This window comes from Vicugna pacos, chromosome 3, assembly GCF_048564905.1.
Source record: "Vicugna pacos chromosome 3, VicPac4, whole genome shotgun sequence".
Classification (NCBI taxonomy): Eukaryota; Metazoa; Chordata; class Mammalia; order Artiodactyla; family Camelidae; genus Vicugna; species Vicugna pacos.
The window spans coordinates 46,166,267-46,184,216 of NC_132989.1; the positions used below are offsets into that span (position 1 = coordinate 46,166,267).

Consider the following 17,950-nt stretch of genomic DNA (forward strand, 5'->3'; position numbering starts at 1 on the left):
AGAGACACTGAGGAGTCAGTACTAGAAAATGGAAATACTTTTTTTTCTTGACTTAAAAATAAGAAGCTATTTTTTTTCTTACTTAGTTCAGGCTAATTCTTGAATTAATTCATAAGTATATAATGAAGATTTGTATGCTTTTACCTCAAACATTTGAACACAAGATGAGCTCCTTTTTGAGAGGCAATGCAGAAGTTTAAAAAAAAAATCAAACTCTGGATTTTATTCAAATTAAGCACCCAAATAAGAAACCATTAAAAAATAAAATAAAACAGCATGAAAAATATACAAGGAAACCTCTCAAATGAGCTTGAACAATCTAAATAAAACTTTAACACAATCATAAAAATTTTTATCAAGTTTAGTTATTAGTTTAATAATCTAAGTGCTGAATTATTTCAAATCTAGTATAATAATATACTACTAGGGTGACTACAAGTTACCTACAGGATTTTAAACATTGCTCAAAAATTCCATAAAGACCTCTTTAATTTTAAAGCTATATATCACTGGGAAATTTTAGGAGACAATTAAGAATCAAATGTCATACAATCAGAAATAAGAGAATCACCAAACACTTGCAAAAGGTGGGAAATTTTGGTGTATTGAATAGAAATCTGCCTGACGGTAGTAAAAGTTATTTTCAGTGAAAGGGAAATGTAGCCATAGGTAGGGAATGTATTTTATATCATTTAGAGTTTGATAGTTGAACAAATGCTTAACATAAAATGAAAGCGTGAATAATAATGTTCTTCCTGTTACTTTTTCCCCCAAATTTCTAAACAATTATGTTTTGAATTTATTGAATAAGTTAATTCTGAAAATAATAAAAAATAAAGAATATTCTGGATATTTGACCTTCACAATCATTTTCCTTTAAGCTAGACAAACAGGATATAAATAAATTAGAGCAGTAGTTCTGTCTTTAACAGGCACTACGGCCTATCTGTAAATCTGCAAATTCTAATTTTTCAGCAGTAAAGTAGAATTCACTATTTTTTTCATGCATTGATATCTTATTTTCATGATAAAGATACTTCACCTAATGTTCACTTTCCACTATGCAACTAGCAACAAAAGTCTTATTCACAAATGTCTTAATTAATAATTGTTTATACTTTCTGAGAATTTGACTTAGCTCGGTCTTTAGCTAGTAATATAATTGTGGTCTATCAAAATGACTAGGCATAATTACATACTAATCAGAGATTCTCATTCTTACACAATTCTTCCCAAAACTTTATTTAAAAAAATAGACAGGTAGGCCAAACTCGAATATTACCTTACTTCTACAATTTCTCATTTCTTTGATTGCCTTTTTATGCACCTTATTGGATCTCTAATAGGAGACACTATCTCAAGCAAAATATTTTTTCTTTAAAGTCATTCATTTTTGGTCTAACACGAGTGCTTCCTCCAACCCTTCTGATTTCCCCTGACTTTGCTGGTTTTTTAACCCTGCTTCTTTAATTCTCTTACTCATCTTCTCTTTATTAGTAATCATTCTTTGTTCTTTATTCTCTTTATCCATTTAATTTTTCTAATTGTGCTTGTGACTTTCACTCATCCTCTCTCATCTGATCATTTCACTGTGGTTTTTTTTCAGTTTTATTTTTTCAGTATCAAATATCCTGTCCTTAAGCTCATATAATATTACATATAAAATGTGACACAGTATCAATAAAAACATGTTTTAGTCCATTAATGGTACTCAGTGCTAATTTAATATTACACATCTCAACTAAAACTATTACCAGATTATTCCAGTGAGTCAGTATGAAATCATAGCTCAGTAAATTTAAACATTTCTCTTCAAGTTAGGATCGCTTGTCTAGAATGTAGTATCACTCTGACATGATTTGGGTCATTTGTTTTAATTAAGCATTTGAGCAAACATATAAAATAGATTTACTCCCTATAAAGTGAAATTAAAGCAAATAAATCCTGATAGGCTCTTCTTGAAAATTACGTATAATAGTACTAGTGATTCAAAACCTGCAGTTCTGAGAATAACATTTAGTTTTCCTAAACATGACTGACTATATTGGAGAATTTAGTGTATTTATGGCAGTGATACTATGCAAGAAATTTAATTTTCATTTTCCCTTGTTTCTCATTTTTCTACATCTTAGTGCCTGGGCAAAAATAAATAAGTAAGTAAAACAAAGAATAAAATAAATAAAGACCTTAAGAACAAAAGAAGACAACTGAGGTTTAAAATATATACTATTAAAGCTTAATTTAACAACATGCCTTGTTTCAGGAAGAAACAAGGTTGCTTTGTAAGACTTGAAGGAGAACAGTAAAAAAATATAAGCAGTTTATTATATTATGAATGAAAATTACGACATTCTCCTATGCTAATAGTGGAAACCAAGCATTATAATACCAACACTAGAAATGACGTACATCTTAAACATAGCTGAATTATAATTTGCTAATTTTTTAAAAAGAAGCCAACAAGTAAATCTTATCTACTATATTATTATATATAATGGAAGCACATCTTTCTTTTTTAATATTTGTATTTTCTAAATTCAAGTGCAAAGTAATTCTAAAATTAAAGTAACCTATATGTCAACAGAATATAGAAAAATACTAATTTTAAGTAGACAGAAGTTGAATAACTTTAATAATTCTTCTGATGTCTGAAGAATAATTATCTGGACCAAAATGTGCTTTATTCTGGTTTTAAAGAACATTTTCCAAAAAGTGCTACTATTATATTATAAGGGTGTTCTGCACTTCATTGATCTGTGAACAACTAGTACTCAAAAATGGCTGTAAGATGGAACAAACTGTTTGCTCAGCCCTTATAACAAACGTTCTGCAAGAAAAACAATGCCTCTGGAGAGAGGGCAGTATTCTTGACATGACTAGAACAGATCTCATTAAAAATAATGTGGTTTGAAAGACTTTCAGTGGAAATGCACACTTACGATTGACAGGCTTTCAAATTCTGCAACGAATCCTGTCTAATACACCTGGCCTTGACTTCAGAAGAAATCTATGAGAAACAGTTCTCAATGCAAATTTATAACTTTCTAAAGTATGGGAAGATGTTGAGTATGGAGTAGATCTCAGTGCCAGGAGGTACTAATGATAGGTTATTAAACTCTTTCAGTACAGTGGAAAAAAAGAGCACATGCTTAGCTGATATAACATATTAAAATGATCCTAACAATAAATAGCAAACATTTACCATCAATAATAAAACTCAGCTAAAGCCAAATTCATCTATGAGCTAACTGTCTCACATCCTTCCAGCAACACTGCTGACTGAAGTGTTACATTAGACTGTCTTCACCCGTAGTTCTACATTTCGCCTGTTAAAAATGTTGAAATAAATAGCTACGACAAGTCCAACGGGAATATTATTATGATTAATTCCTTTCCCTATATATGATGCAAATAATTGTTTAATTTATCTGAAATTGTTTTATATTTCCAATTTTTGTATGTTTATTTGAGTAAAGAAAGTGATTTCATAGTTCCTGCTTTTTTTAAATTTTAAGTTAAATACGTTTACATACAAAAGAATGAATTTAGACGTCTACCTCACATCATATACAAAAGTTAACTCATAATAGATCAAAGACCTATATGTAAGAGCTAAAACTATAAAACTCTCAGAAGGAAACACAGATGAAAATTTTCATAACCATGCATTAGACAATGATTTTTTTCAGATATGACACCAAAAGTATGTGCAAGGAAAGAAAAATAGATATACCGGACTTTGTCAAAATTAAAACTTTTGTATGTCACAGAACACTATCAGGAAAGTAAAAAAATTCACAAACTAAGAAAAATTTTTTCCAAATTATGTATCTGATAAGGGAATTGTATCCAGAGTATATTAAGAACCTTTATAACTCAATAATGAAAAAAAAAACACCAATTAAAAAGTATGCAAAGCACGTGAATAGTCGTATCTCCAAAGAACATACATAGGTGGCCAATAAGCACGTTGAAAGATGCTTAACGTTATTAGTCATCAGGAAAATACAAATAAAACTACAATGAAATACCACTTCTTTCATACAGAATGCCTAAAATGTTTTAAAAATGGGAAGAAAAATGTTGAGGTTGCAGATAAATTGAAACACTCATACATTGCATACATTGGTGGGAATGTAAAACGTTGCAACCATTGTGGACAACAGTTTGGCAGTTCCTCAAAAACTTAAACACAGAATTACCGTATGACCCAGTAATTCCTAGGTATATAACTGAGAGATTTAAAAATATATGTTTACATAAAAAGTTGTATATGAATGTTCATTGCAGCATTATTCATTACAGCCCAAAGGTGGTACAACCCAAATGTCCATCAGCTGAAGAACGGATAAACAATTTGTGATAAATCCATACAGTGCAACACCATTCTGTCATGAAAAGGAATGAAGGACTGTCACATGCTACACCATGGGTGAACCTTGGAAACAGTATACTATGTGAAAGAAACTAGACACAAAATGTCATATATTGTATATCACTCTGGTTATATGAAATATCCAGAAAAGGCAAATCCACAGGGATCAAAAATGGATAAGTGATTGCCAGAAAGTTAAGAAAGGGGGGAATTGAGACTAATTGCTAAGAGGAATGGAATTTTTTATGAGGGAGATTAAAATGGTCTGAAATTAGATAGTGATGATGGTTGCAAAACATAATGAATATGCTAAAACCACTGTGTGTACTCTTTTAAATGGTGACTTTAACGTTGTGTGAAGCATATCACAATAAAATAATTTAAATGTGTTCATGTATGTCATTTTGGCAGGTTTTTTTTAACTTTTTTTATGAATAAAAAGTCATTTTTTGTAACTAAAAAATTTCCTTTTTCTATGTTACCTTTACCAAATTAGAACACTCCAAAAATACTATATTATGTCAGAAAAAAATTTAAATTATGATTAAGTAGCCTCTAAATGTTATTCATCTTAGATTATTATGCTTAACACTGAAACCTTCACCTTCACATTCAAATTAAGACTCAAGACTTCAGTTACCTGTATAGTTTAAGGAAAAACCTCCTTCTCCAAGTAAATAGGATATCTAACACCTCAGAGAACTAGTTTTGTACCTTTATTCATAGTGTAGCATAGCTTCATAAGCCAGACTGTCTCAATCCTTTTGGTTCATGAGATTTCTAAACGAATCAGGAAATACCAAAGGGCACTTAACTGATGGAGATAATGACTGTCTTAATCACGAAGACAAAAATGCGATCGACTAGGGAGAGGAAGTGAGCATTCCCTAGAAATCTCAATTAGAGAGAGAACATTTTCTTAGATGAAATGGGCATCTCATAGCTTTATGGATGTTGGTAAGTTTATAAAAAAAATGTATATTTGAATGAGGCATACACTGCAGGAAAAGCACTTCATGTAGGGTAAAAGCTCTCTGTTAAAAAGCAAACATTAACCTCTATCAATGACTATCAACATACTAATTTTACTCAAGAATAAGGTAAATACCACTTTTAAGTGGAGAAAACAACATGTAAATATCTTCAGGTATGAAAAAAAGTTATAGCGTATACCAATATTATAGCTGACATATTTTAGGATAGCCAATCCTATACAACTTCATCATAATGAGCAAAATGGATTTCTCCTCTGTAAATCTGTGTGTCTTAAAGGGAAAAAAAAAAAAACCTCTCTCATCTTCTGATCAGCCCTGACTTATCAAATCACAGCCAAAAGCTGAAGTTCTCATAACTATGAGCTTCAAAGTAACGTATGTAACATGAAGTCTCAGAGCCACTGGTGCACCCCTAGACATCCGTCTTGAGAGCACAAGGTTCTCAGACACCCCAGGTCGTGGGGGAGAAAAACAAACAAACATGGGGAATGTCACCCCATTCTCACAATCATCGATTTCTTATTGTTCTGTGACTAGTTAAACTTTTTAAGCTCTTAGTTCTACTCTCCTACCTTTACCTCTAAGAACAAAGCTAAAGGAAACCTTGGGTTTATAAGGAGCTTGGTTCCCAAGTATTTAAAACATTTTATTCAAGTTAAGAGCTTGCTCTTTCACAGCACACAGAAAGAAAAACTGTGGGACACACCCTTCATGAACTAGCCACCAACATACAGCTATTAGTTGCCAGCACAAAGACCTCTGACCTCAGTGAAATAAAGGTGAGTTAATAACAACTTAACTATGCCCCTGTGTTTCACTGACTTATTTTAATGTTAAATAACTTTACAAAGGGCTCACTGGGGTATCTGAACATTTCTTTTCTAGAACTATGTTTTTCTTTTTTAAAAAAAACTTGTTTCTTGTTTTTTTTCTTTTTTCTTTTTTGATGTTGAGTTGTATAAGCTGTTTATTTGGGGGGGAAATTGGGTTTATTTAATTATTTACTTATCTATTTATTTACTTACTTACTTACTTACTTATTTTTTAAATGGAGGTACTGGGGCTTGAACTCAAGACCTCGTGCATGCTAAGCACGTGCTCTACCACTCGGCTATACCCACCTCCCCCACCAAAAAAACTGTGTTTTAATATTTTAAGACCTGATTTTCTTTTTCTCCTAATAAAAGTTATCAAAAAACTGGCCTCACACAGTTTCTGGAACTTCTTATAAATTCTTAATCTACTTTTCTACACTTTAGTTTGAATGTCAAATCATAATAAACCAAGTCCTATGAACGATTATTTATTTGCAAAGCTGTAAATCATGAATTTAAGAAAACAAGAATAGGAGATAAGATTTGAAAGAGATTTACTTATGATGTAACTCTTGCCCATAATTATTTTTATTTTCATTTGCTTTTTAATGCCACATGAGATCATCTGCATTATTTCAGGGCTCCCTCCCTACTCCCACAGAACACTTTTGCATGTTGGAAGTGACAGTGGGAGCATCAAAGGCTAAAATATAAGTTGAAAATCTCTTTTATACAAAAATACAATTTTCTTCTTTTTTTGTTAATTAAAATACCTGATGCTTTGCCTTTATTGTGTGTAAAAGATTGTTGCCTGAGTAGAATAAATATGGGAATGTGTTACATATTAAAAAGAAATTATAGCAAATGAATCCAAAATGTGAATGGACATTTAACTCATCTGGTTAGGAAAATATTATTTTTTTCTAAGTAAGAGCAGGGTACATCGTCTTAGCTAAACTTTTAAAGAATAAGAACTAACATTAAGATATCACCCTTTAGAAACTTGACAAGATGGTGGAAATACAGTATAATTAGTTTTATTGAATACTGTTGTTCAACCATCATTCAGTAAGATACGATTATAAAGCTCTTTTGTGAATGAGGCATGACAAGAATAAAAAGTTTTATAATTTATTTTTATAGGTAATGAAGAAAGAAAAACACTTTATGATTTTACTATATAAATGGGATAAGAATTTTTTTTATCTTGCTTGGCTATAGCTGCTGTTACTAGGAATAATTAGTAATTTATGCATTACTCTGATATGCCAAGCCCAAATTCCAAGCAGACTTAAATTCTAATTAAAAGGTTCTTAAAAATATGAACACATATATACACTGATACATTTAAAAATACATATACAATCATCCCTGTTATAAAAATGTTTCACTGTAAAAGAATGTGTTTATATTTTTCTTCTAATAAGGCCCCAAAGTACATAAAATGCTTCCTGTAATTATTAACATGTAGTACAAAAAGTCTACACATATATTTCTTCCTTCCTACATCAGTGTTACATGGGGTTTTATTATATACATATATGCAAAGCTTCATACGCATACAAAAAGTTAAATGCTGTACCCACCTTTCCATTTGTAAGAACAAATTTACATATGATATTCACTAGTATATCAGAAAGAAGCTAGACAATGAAGATTTTCAGTAGCACAGAGTTCATCCTACTTACTGTTGAAGTGCCCAGTGAAGATTTTGGAGACCTAATCATTCCAGCAATTGAATGGCGAATAGACTCAAATTTGGATAGCCTCTCCTTTCTTTCCTGGAGAGATTAAGAAAGAAGCCTTCAGCAATAGTAAACTATCCAACACATATACACTTATAGGTATTTAGGTACTTATCCACAGCTTACATTCATCCATTATGCCTTCCAACTAAGTAAGATGTAAACTCCCTATCATTAAAGATGACAAATAACCAAATGCATATAAACTCTACAGCATTTTACCTTCCTGAGCCCTCAATAAATGTCTTCATTAAGGGGGAAGTGGGGAGGAGTGGGGAGCACAATAAGAAAGAAATAGGAATTCATGAGATGAGAGAAAACAAGAAATGCAAAGGAAGCAAACAGAAAACCAAGTATTAGCATGCAGGGGGGAAAAAGACACAAGCTAGAAGGAAACATTCTAACATAAAAGATTTCAGATAGTACTGTAGTTTTGAGGGATTTTCAAGGAAAAAACAAATTGGAAACAAAGAGGAGGAGAATTAGATGGAACACATTTTTAAACAATGAATTCCACTTAAGAGGCCAGAAAGTTTTCCAAAGATTCACATGACGATGATGACGATGAAGACCACGCCGTTCGTTGACAACAAGAGAAGAGGAGAAAGGAGAAGAAGGAAGTAGTGGTAGAACTATCACTAAGGAAAGTAATCCAGGTTGCTGTTTGCTGTTAGATGCATAATTCTGATCACATAACACAACTGAAGGAAATTTTTCCTCAAAATTTCAAAGCCTTAAATCCATTTTACAAACACAAGTGAATGGAGCATATAAGGTAGGAAAGAAGAGAAAGGAGAAAAACAAAAATGAGAACCAGGAGGCAAGAAGGACAATAATGGCAAAGCGTGTGTGAGGATTTATAATGGAAGCATTGACTAATTTTCCAATAATGACTACATATCAACTGTTAGCAGCAGACAAAGAACAAGATATCCTACTGCCAAGTACTGACTTTCCATTTGTCTTCCTTCAGTAGTGATGTTCAATTTTACTTGTCAGCAGCAAATAACTAGAGTAGGCTACAAATAATATCTTTTGTTTCCTTTGTGTCCAATACCTAGCATACGTCTGTGTAAACGAAGACATTTTTGGTTACATGCTGCCTGATAAACACCCTAGTTTCTGAAATGTAACTTCTGTCTCTCTACTTGCCTCTTCTCACTTTATTTCCTTTCATTCTAATAGTTGTGGCACTATTAGTTCACATTACTCCAAAAACATACACCTATTAAAGATTGAAAATAGTCTTAGGATAACCCTGAAACAGAACAGATCATCTCAACTTCTTTTTTAACATCATCATCACTTAAATCATTAATTTGCTTATGATCTATGTAAATCACAAGCTAGAATTCAATTTGATCAGTATAAAATGGAAAAAATAATACAAACCTTCCTCAGAGGGAACTGAGAAGTAAATTATCATAAGTAGTTAAAAATTAACACGTTAAAAGCATGTACATATTTAATAAAATTGACTTTTAAAAAATGAATCTTTACTGTAGTACAATTGATCATCACCTTAGGAATGTGAGCACACACTCCACAGCCTTAGTCCTAGCTACAGATTCACTTTTACTTTTTAGCAGAAATCACTGTAATTGAGCCACAAGAAGTGCTGAAAGAAAGTCTTGAATTACTGAAGGAATACGGTGGCCTTTCATTAGAGCATGTCCATCTTCCACTGGGTGTTTTTTCTTTTTAATCCATTTCTGGCGCTTGAGAACTCTCCAGGAATAAAAACATTCGGGAAGGTAAAAACTGATTTTAAAAAAATATAGCCAGGATATGGAGAATAGAAGAGCGGGGAGGAAGGCACACACAGCAGTTGTTTTGTAATTAGATTTATGAAGAGTAGGTCACAAAGGTGTAAAGCACACACACTGGGAAGTCTGTAGGCCACTACTGACAGGAAGGTAAGATGAAAGTGCCAACCTTGCCGATTTGGCAAAGTTTCACAAGAAAGCTGCAGGCACCTCTACTGTAAATTCAGGCTTCTCCTCTGAGTCAGTGCTCTCAAAATATTACAGAGAGTATAGTCCCCACGCACTATAAGAACAGAACAGAAAATTGCATGGGAGGTTAGGCAGAAAAGCAGAAAATTAAGGGAAGAGTCTCAAGTATTAGAAACCATTTTATTTGCATATTATTTAATAATAGCCCCTGAGATGGTAAAAACAAAACAAAACAAAACAAAAAAAAACCTCTCCTTAAGCTGTATCTTAGGCATCAAACCCTACAAATGATGAAAGAGAACAATTTCTCCCCAAACCCTTTAATAATACTAAAAAAGAAAACATTTTCTTAAGACGTTATTATTAGAGAAGACTAATGGATAGTTCCAGGTGTGGGGTAAAGAAGACGTCAAAAATTGCTTCCTTCAATATTGTTACAAAGCATAATATATAGTGTGCTCAAAGGGATATGATTAACGAAAGCACTCTTTCATTTAAAGGTACTCTTTAAATAGGCTGATACAAAAAATGTATTATCAGAAGCAGTAAGTAGACTTTAAGTTTCATACAGGAATAATCAATAGGGTTTATAAAACATTTTAACCAGTGTCAGCTCACTCGATGCCCAGATTTCCACAAATAAAACATGGAATTCACTTGCTAAAGCTCTAGTCTTTACGTATCAGTTTTACATATCAGCTTTAAATTGTGGTCTACCTAACAACACATCAGACTATGTCAAATTCACTGATAGGCTGATTTTTGTATCAAAGAATTAAATGGTACTTAAAAAAATTAAAATTAAAATTAAAAAGCTTCCATCCAATTACCACAAACACAGTGCCTAACTTTGCCTGTTAGCCTGTCAAGGCTGGAAGTGATATACCCATTTTATCCACCTCAAGTAGTGACAAGGTAAAGAGCCTTTTCCAGATAAACAGAGATGCGTTTTGGCCAAAGGACAGTGGAGGTAGGTGAGGGCCAGTGAGGCGGGTAAATAAGAGGCAATGTTATAAAATAATACCTGATGTTATAAAGTAATATTATGAATAACATTCATAAAAATGCTGAAAGTACAGCTGTAAATCTATTTTGAAAGAAAAGTTCTAGATGCACTTTCACATCTCATTGAAGGGCAGTTTCTCATAACTTTAGAATTAAATGAAGCAGGAGCTCTCAATATTTCTCTCTATAGACACATAAGATAACTAAGGAATTTTCATAATAATTAAAAGTCTACCTATGATCAACTAAAAAAAAATTCTTGTAAAAAATAATTCCTAAATTACGGTTCAAGTAAAACCATACCTATCAAGTTATCAAATTAATCTTTACTAAAACTCTCAAATTGCATTAAAAGAGGCTCTCAAGTTACCTCCCTCCACTGTCCACTAAAGCATATGCAGAGATACAAAAAGTAAGTATTGAAATTTTGCTGACTGAACTGATTGACAAAAATTAACAGCTCTTCCAAATGACAGTCTGTCTAGATGCTACAGTAAATTACAAACTAATGATTTTAACCAAAAGGCACGTAACAGTTCTCAAAGCAAGACTTATAAAGGAGGCACTAAGGTAGAAAGAATAAGGTTCTTGATGTCAGAATGGATAAAGGGTATAAATCTGAGTAAATCACTTAACTACTCTGGCTCTCAGTTTCCCTATCAGTAAACAAGAGTACACTGGACTAGATTAAAATCTTCATCTCAACAATTCTGTGACCGGTGTTCAACTCCCCAGTCATTTGCACTGCACTGATCGTTGAGGAAACTCCCAGAGAAGAGCTCCATTGCACTAGGCTGGCAACCTTAGTAACATTCTGCCTGAGGGTGCGCTCAGAACTTGCCCCTCAAAGGGAACGGTGAACTATGTGCGGTGAAAGGTAACACCAGAACACTCTGTTAATAATAGCTCATGGAAAAAATAACCATGTATTATTTCTCACAGATTCCTGTAAATAAACTCAATTTAATAACATTCTTAGAAGGAACAATGAAAGTGATTATTTGGCCCTGTAGGAACAGTCAGATACTTATTCAAATCAGGAGGTAATATTATTCAAGAAAAAGATAATATTCATGCTCAAACTCCAGGCTGAGTGCCAAATATCTTTGGGACTACTTATGCAAAGCAACCATGAAACTTGGAGGGATTTTGTGAGAAATAACTACAGGAAAATTATAACCCTAGAGAAGATTGTTTCCTGAAAAAAGTTCTATACTGTTGATGACTCCATAATGAAAAAGAAATACTGCAAATATCAGTATGTCCCTCATCAAAGGAATACATTTATAAATAAACAAATAACTTAGTCTTTTGCAGATGTTGATTTGCTGGAGAGAATGAAGGATACACAGTTTCTAATCGCATCAGGATACAGAATTTAAGTATTAAAACAGTTTCTAAATGATTTATTTTAGCAATCAGGTTCTGACTGAAGACAAATCATTTTACAAGTATTCACTGCCTAGTAACCTAGTTTGTCATGCTGTCTTTTTTCTTTGATGCTTGTATATTAAGAATATTTATTAAAAGAAAGACAGCCCCCTTGCTAGGTCAAGAATTATATTCTGAAATAATGAAACTGGAAACGAAGTATGCAAGAGAAACATTTAAATGATTAAGAATATGTCTTAAAATCCCAAGGCTAAAGAAATTTACAGTGTAACAGAATAGAGTTCAACGAAACCTAGGACGTAAAATGTCCTATCATTCTTCTTGCTTTTTTTGACTCTGTATCTCTTAAATGAGATGATTTCTCTAGGGAAACAAGTCCCAAGCAGGAGGCTTAATCAGCTCCCTTCCTGTTCAATATCTAAATATAATTCATGCCCCATGGTGCTTTTCTCAAATGTATGAGCAAAAATGTAGTATAATTCTTTTTATAAATTATCCAGTAGTGCAAGATGCACACCAACCAGTTTCCTTTGGCACCTCACTAACTCCACAATTTAAGTCCTGATAGAGCTTGCTCAGTAAACCAACTGTGCATTTCAGTTTTTTGAAAAATTACACTAGTATGAGTTAAATTATCAAGACTCATCTTAACTGAGATTGCACTTTTAAAACAATTAAGGGACATCACACTACGGCAGTCCATTTATCTTCTTTGATTAAACTAATAAATTATAAAACAAAAAATATATGAAAACGAGAATGAAAGTATTATTTCATTAGAGATCCCTACGTCTAGAAGCCAAGGCACTTTACCAACTTCGCCACACCCTCACAAACTCCCAGGCTCATTACTCTAGTTAGCACATTGTTTTGATCAAGTTAAAACAAACCTTTGATCACTACCTGTGTGGGCTGCATGGGTCTTTCTCACAGCAGCTTCCTCGTCTCTCCTCTCTCTCCCCTCTCTGCCTCCCATTTTCCCTTCTTTCTTTCTCCCTTTCTCCCTTACCATAACGAACGGTAATAAATAGTAGCTATTATTACTTGAGTTTTACCAATATTGACAAGGACATCTGGGCTGTTTCCATCTTCTGGCTAATGTAAACAATGCTGCTATGGATATTCACATACATGGTACTTCAGTATCTGTTTTCAACTCTTTGGGGCATGTTATCTGTTACAGCAGGCAGACAGCTAGATGTGAGCACAGAAAGGGGGGCACAGGGCCAAATGACAACAAACCACACCTCTTGTGAACAATGGAGGTCCTTGGGCAGACACAGAAAATCAGGAACCTCCAAACTGATAAGAAATCACACATTCTGGGGTGACAAGTGTCCTGGAGGCAGGCAAAGAAAGGTAGGGAAAGGCAGAAATCTCCAGTGTTTGAATTTTCTTCATTATGCCTCATTACAGTAAAATTAGCCTTGCAGATTAGAAGTACCCATCATGCACGAACACCATGACACTTCTGACCTAGACTAAATAAGGACAAAAATCCCCCCCTCCTTGGGAAGATGGAGCTGTGATGAAAATCAGGGAATATGAATCCAGATCCCTTCCTCCCCCGTGAATATTCTGCCCATTGATGTTTATACCCTATGTAACCACAGGGTTACACAGAAACTCAGGTAGCTGCTCACCTGAGCCTGCCTGCTGTCTCCTTGAGAGCAAAGTATCTATCCTTTAATAAATGCTCACTTTACTTTCTTGACCTCCATGTCTCAGATTGTGAAAATCTGGACTGCTCAGTCCTCCTGCCCAAACCTCAAGTACCACCCTCCACAACAACACTGCACCACCTTGTGGTGGTGCGGGGAGGGCTTCATTTGGAATATCCTTCCCAAGTCTCCTTCTCTGATCCCCTGCTCCATTCAGTGAAGCCCCCTGAGTAAATACTGGTCAGTGTTAGCTGTCTCACTCTGTGGGTAGGGCTCCTCCAGATTCTAATATGTCACATCAGCCTACACACTATTATTACAAGAGTGTTAAAAGCTTGTTGAGTTGATTTCCTCTTACCCACTTTCATGGAAGATTCCTCTTATCATACAGTTTCACCAAGGATGGATGTAGTGGTAGGTCTTTATTTTTTCCCCCATGAAAGGCTTGTCATTCCTGGATTTTGGTTCATTTAGATTTCTTTCAGTCCTCAAATCTCTGGTGAGTATTTTTTAACATTATTTTTTAGCTTATCCTTATTTTGGTTGAGGTAAGAATGATGGCCTGGCGACTTTCCATACCCAAACAGGATGCAGAATTCCTATGTACTTAATTAAGACAAGTAATCTACTAGTCATCATTTTATTTACCTTTATCCACAAACCAAGAAAATATAAAGACAGAATTTAAGGGTCTTTGGTATGACAAAGAAAAAGGCCATTAATTTATCAAAGGTATAGACTTGAATTTAACTACCATTTCCTAAATTAGCCAAATACCACAAAAGGCCTTTTGAGTTAAAGCCTGTATTCCTCAGAAGATTATTTAAAGGCCTTAAGTGCGGACTTCTCAAAAGTTTTGCTTCTTGTTATCTTTGTTTGATTTTGTTGATTGCTTTGATGGGGTAGGGGGATGAAGTTCACTGGTTTTACATTTGCTGCAGAGGACCCCACAAGGACAATATAAAGACTTATTATTCACATATTTCATTTCTGTAAGTTTCCAACTTTATCTAAGAAATTTCCTGAACGGTTTTACTGTTTTGATATTCTCATACTGAACATGTATATAAATAATTCTCTTATCTGTTCAGAGCTCCTTTTGTTACTGGAACTAGTAATTGAGAACATTTGAAGTTTCAAGGCCTCAATCAAGATTTTACTTATTAGAATGTAATCAGAAACTGCATAACCTAAAAGAAAAGTCTAAGACTTAATAAAAGAACAGAAAATAGTGAATTTTAAAGAAAGGAATGTGGTGCTTATAATATAGCACTTCTATTATCAGCAAACAAAATCCAACTGGGCAATCTGTTTTAGACAGAAGTCAACCAGGTCCTAAGCATTTGTGTCACCCTCAGGCCCTTTAAGAGAAACTGCCACACTATGGGATTGATGGTACCATCTGCCTGAGAATGAAGTCAATACAATAAAAGGTAGAACTGAGGAATGAAGACAGACAAATTCTTGATGACATGGTTTGAATTTCTGATATATCCAGTTACATGAGTGGATAAACCCTCTTTTTATGCTTTAACTAATCTGCCTTGGTTGACTATTACATAGAATGGACACACTAGGGTGTTCCTAGAATATCCAGTAGTAATTTCAAGATTTCTAATAAATGATTACAAATATCACAGTTGTCCCTGACAAAATAATACACTAATATTTTTAATGTTTTGGACACACATTTACTTTTAATAGGAAAACAAATATTTTAAGACTGAAATACATGCATATAAATGTAAAACTTCTTTGTAAAATAAACACATTATGTTGAGATAATTACTCTTACTAATTCCCATTAATTTAACAGTTTTAGCACATGGACAACAAAATAACTGCTTAACATGCTGGTGAAAACGTTATACTACAAAAGGTTCAATAATCCCACAGATTTTAGAACTGCCCAGTTAAACAAATTTAAATAGATTTCTTAAATACGCTATGTCTCAGAGCCTCAATACTGCATTAGTACATGTGCTCTGCTTTTAGAGGAAATATTATTCTGCAAAATTCACTTCAGGAAAACCTGTTACAAAGCTTTCATTATGATGGGGTAGAAGGGAAAAAATTTTCCTCCACTTTTTCAGTCATGGTTTTTTCTTGGACATTATCATCACATACAACAGCTCCAAATTAACTAATTCCAGCTCCTCTGTTTCTGGGGCCACACTCATCTGCCCCACTATCAATTTGTTTTCAATCAGTTCCACTATAACCATTTTTCAATCTTACTGAAATTTTAAGGCTTTGAGTTAGGCTTAGTAAGGCTAATTTCTCCCAATCAATCACCTTTTCTTTTCTTCTCTTCTTTTTTCTAACTGAGACGCCATGATACATCATTTCAATGACACACTTGCCAACAGTCTAAATAAACTCCCTTGCAATCCTTTCTCTCAGTTGAATACCCATGAAGCAAACCCCAACCCTGGATGCTCTAACTTTCTGATCTCTCTCAGCTTGTACTCAGCAACTCAACACTGCTGGAGAGAATCACATCATTATTACTTCAAATGGGCCCTAAATATCTCACAAGACTACATTTTCCAGCCAACTCACTTCTTAACCCTCCCACTGTCACTGTCAACCATTTGAAACCTTTCTCACTTTTCTTACATATAAAAACCACCTGTTCTACTCCCTCCAGCTTCTTTTGAAAGAAACTACAAGGCAGCAACCCCTTCGTTTTGCCTTTTCAAACCTACACATCCATTCCTTCTCTTCCCATTACTGGAAACAGAGCTGTCTCTCTCCCATCCAAGGATGAGCACTCTATTAGTACCTCACCCCTTTCTGCCCTCCCAAGAACATTATGCCTTAAAAAACATAATAGACCTAACTTTGATGTACTGTCCCATCAGCTTTTATATTTACTTAAGTTGTTCCCATAGGGGAAAAAAGTAGGAGAGGTTGTAAGAGAAAAAGGATGGAGAAGAGGAGGGAGGGAGGAATAAAGAGAGGAAGGAATGAACCTCTCCCTTCACCACACACCCTGCTCCACCTACTGCTTGCTCTTGATTCCTGCCCCCACCCTGCAAATTACTGAAAGAGTTCTCTATGTTGGATAGAACTCTCAGGACCAAGTGTCTATTCCTACATAACAGGCTCTAGTCTATTTAAGTTAATAAAGCACCCACTGGAAATACTGGTATTTTCAGAAATTCATTAACTATTTCATCAATAGGCACTAAGCAGAGTAGAATCAATAAGAGATGAAGAGCATACAAAACTACTGGCCTGGAACAGACAACGGGTAACTCTAAACATCAGACTTATAATCAGGAAGAACTCTGATTAAGAGTCATCATCCAAACCACAATTTCTCATCTGAAAATTAATCACCAAATAACCTTATCAACAGTTTCATAAAATTATTAAAGGTAGAATAAAATGACCATTATCCTCTAAAATTGTATTTTTTATTAAGCAAAACTGTTACATTGGAGAAAGGTATAGAGATATGAGAATCAGAACACCCTCTAAATCCCTCTGTTCCTGTTGGATTTATAGCTAGCCTTGTCCATCTCTGTCCTTACAGAAAATACCTTAATCCACATCTACTGCAAACACTCATAGAAAAGATAATAACAAAGAAAGCGTAATCTAGAAACACTAATTGTATTTTTTTCATCCATCAGCTTGAGGCAAATCTCTATAGCTCTGATTACAGAGCTGACTGAACCCCCCAAATTAGGTCTTTCCAGGAAGGTTTCCTGTAGTTATCTTAGTCAGCACAAAACTTCATGAAGATTCTAGTAAAAGTATCTGAAAGGTTATGAATGGTGGTTAAATGTTTATTTCTGATGAGTTTTCCCAGCCTACAACATTCTTTTTGGCTCTGATTATATACTTTGTAACTCAAGAAACAACTAGAGTTAAAAAGTGATTTGCTGGCTTGGAAGTAGAGGCCCTGAAAATATAGAGGCTGTATTTTATTAAAATAATGGCCATTGGGAATGTCAAATGTCTTGATTAAATTCCCCTAAGTTCGCATGACCCACATA

At 34.0% G+C, this 17,950-nt stretch overlaps 1 protein-coding gene across 10 annotated transcripts in view; it reads right to left on the bottom strand.

The window, feature by feature from the left end:
* FER (FER tyrosine kinase) overlaps window positions 1-17,950 on the bottom strand; it is a 399,630-nt gene that overhangs the window by 203,526 nt on the left and 178,154 nt on the right. For all 10 annotated transcript variants that reach the window (XM_072958302.1, XM_072958299.1, XM_072958307.1 and 7 more), the window contains one exon: window positions 7,874-7,966. In XM_072958302.1, the coding sequence (XP_072814403.1) occupies window positions 7,874-7,966 (93 nt within the window). The remainder of the gene's footprint in view (window positions 1-7,873; window positions 7,967-17,950) is intronic.